At 59.7% G+C, this 1,245-nt stretch overlaps 1 protein-coding gene across 1 annotated transcript in view; it reads right to left on the bottom strand.

Annotated features, from left to right (window-relative positions):
* Positions 1-1,245, bottom strand: part of LOC104291111 (ectonucleoside triphosphate diphosphohydrolase 8-like) — a 6,005-nt gene that overhangs the window by 2,942 nt on the left and 1,818 nt on the right. Inside the window, exons 4-5 of the mRNA XM_009890309.1 lie at positions 745-904; positions 1-218 (exon numbers count right to left, since the gene is read on the bottom strand). The exon at positions 1-218 is cut by the window's left edge and continues 8 nt beyond it. Coding sequence (XP_009888611.1) covers positions 1-218; positions 745-904 — 378 coding nt within the window. The remainder of the gene's footprint in view (positions 219-744; positions 905-1,245) is intronic.

The following is a 1,245-nucleotide window of genomic DNA, read 5'->3' as shown; positions in this document are numbered from 1 at the left end:
GCCAACAGCCTCTTCAAGGCCTGTGTCTGCCCGTAGCACAGGTAGCTGTGGGTGTAGAGCGAGTAGTTGGTGCCGTACAGCCTGAAGAAGACAGAGGTGTTCTTGTCCTCAATGGTGACTCCAGGCTGGAAGGTTATTTGTGTTGAGGCACCTCCGAGGTCCAGAGCTCCCAGAACCTCAGTGTCCTGTGGATGTTCCCATTTCTCTGCAAAGGAAAACTGGCGCCATAAGATGGCAAGTGTTAGTGTGAACTGGAGGGAGTCACAGTCCCTGTCTCTTCCCTCAAGGTCTTGTGGGCTCTAAAGACCCTCAGAGACCTTCTACGACCTGTCTCCCTGTTTAACCCCTTCCTGCCTTGGTCCTCCTTCGCCCACATAGACCTCCGTGTAGCACTGAGGTCTGGCCCCTTGGCTGCTGCACATCATCCGGGATCCAGAGACTTTGAGGAGGGAAAGAGTAACACATTCGTCTGGGGTCTGATATTGCACCCCTGTGATACCAAAACGGACCCATATGTAAGTGGAGAGCACAGGGCCAGGCTGAGCTGGACACAAAGACCTTGATTCTGTTAATCCCATCAGTGGAGTTGAATCTGCAGTTCACAGCCACAGGCTGCATTTATTTGGGTGACTAGTGTCATAAACCTACATTGTTCCCCTCTCTGGGAATACATAAACCTGGGCGTAGCTCAGAGGGGATGTACACTCTGCTCAGACCCCCTCTGCCCTCTCCCCCAGCCCGCACCTTGACCAGCGTCTCCAGCAGGTAGTTGACGGTGATCCAGCCGAAGGAGCCCTCCTCGTTCCCCGTGAGGATCCGAGCTCCGCGGAAGTCCACAGGGTACTCGCCAATGGCCTTGGCAACCTCGGCGAAGACCTGCTCGGCCTTGGTGCTGTTCTGCTCCCTGCCCGGGGAAGGAGATAAACACCGCGCGGTGGAGGAGCCGGCGGCCGGGGAGCTTTCAGAGCAGGGCTAACAGCACGAGGCTGCCGGCGGCTGCGAAGCATCAGGGCTGCTCAGAGACGGGGCAAACCAGCCGCATCCCTCAACCGGTGTACGGGAGTCTCCCCGACAACGCTGCCCGCGGGCTCGGCCTGAGCGTGCGGGGGGTTCATGCCCCTCTGGCAGAGGAGGTTCAGCCACCCCCGGGGCTGCTGCCGGGCTGGGGCTGGAGGGGGCCGGGGGCTCCCGTGGGCACGGCGAGCGGCTCGCACGAACACCCTGCAGACATGGCTGCTCTGCCCA

This window comes from Charadrius vociferus, unplaced genomic scaffold, assembly GCF_000708025.1.
Source record: "Charadrius vociferus isolate BGI_N301 unplaced genomic scaffold, ASM70802v2 scaffold398, whole genome shotgun sequence".
Classification (NCBI taxonomy): Eukaryota; Metazoa; Chordata; class Aves; order Charadriiformes; family Charadriidae; genus Charadrius; species Charadrius vociferus.
Note: the sequence above shows the minus strand (reverse complement) of the source record. Positions and strands in the feature narration are given on the sequence as shown.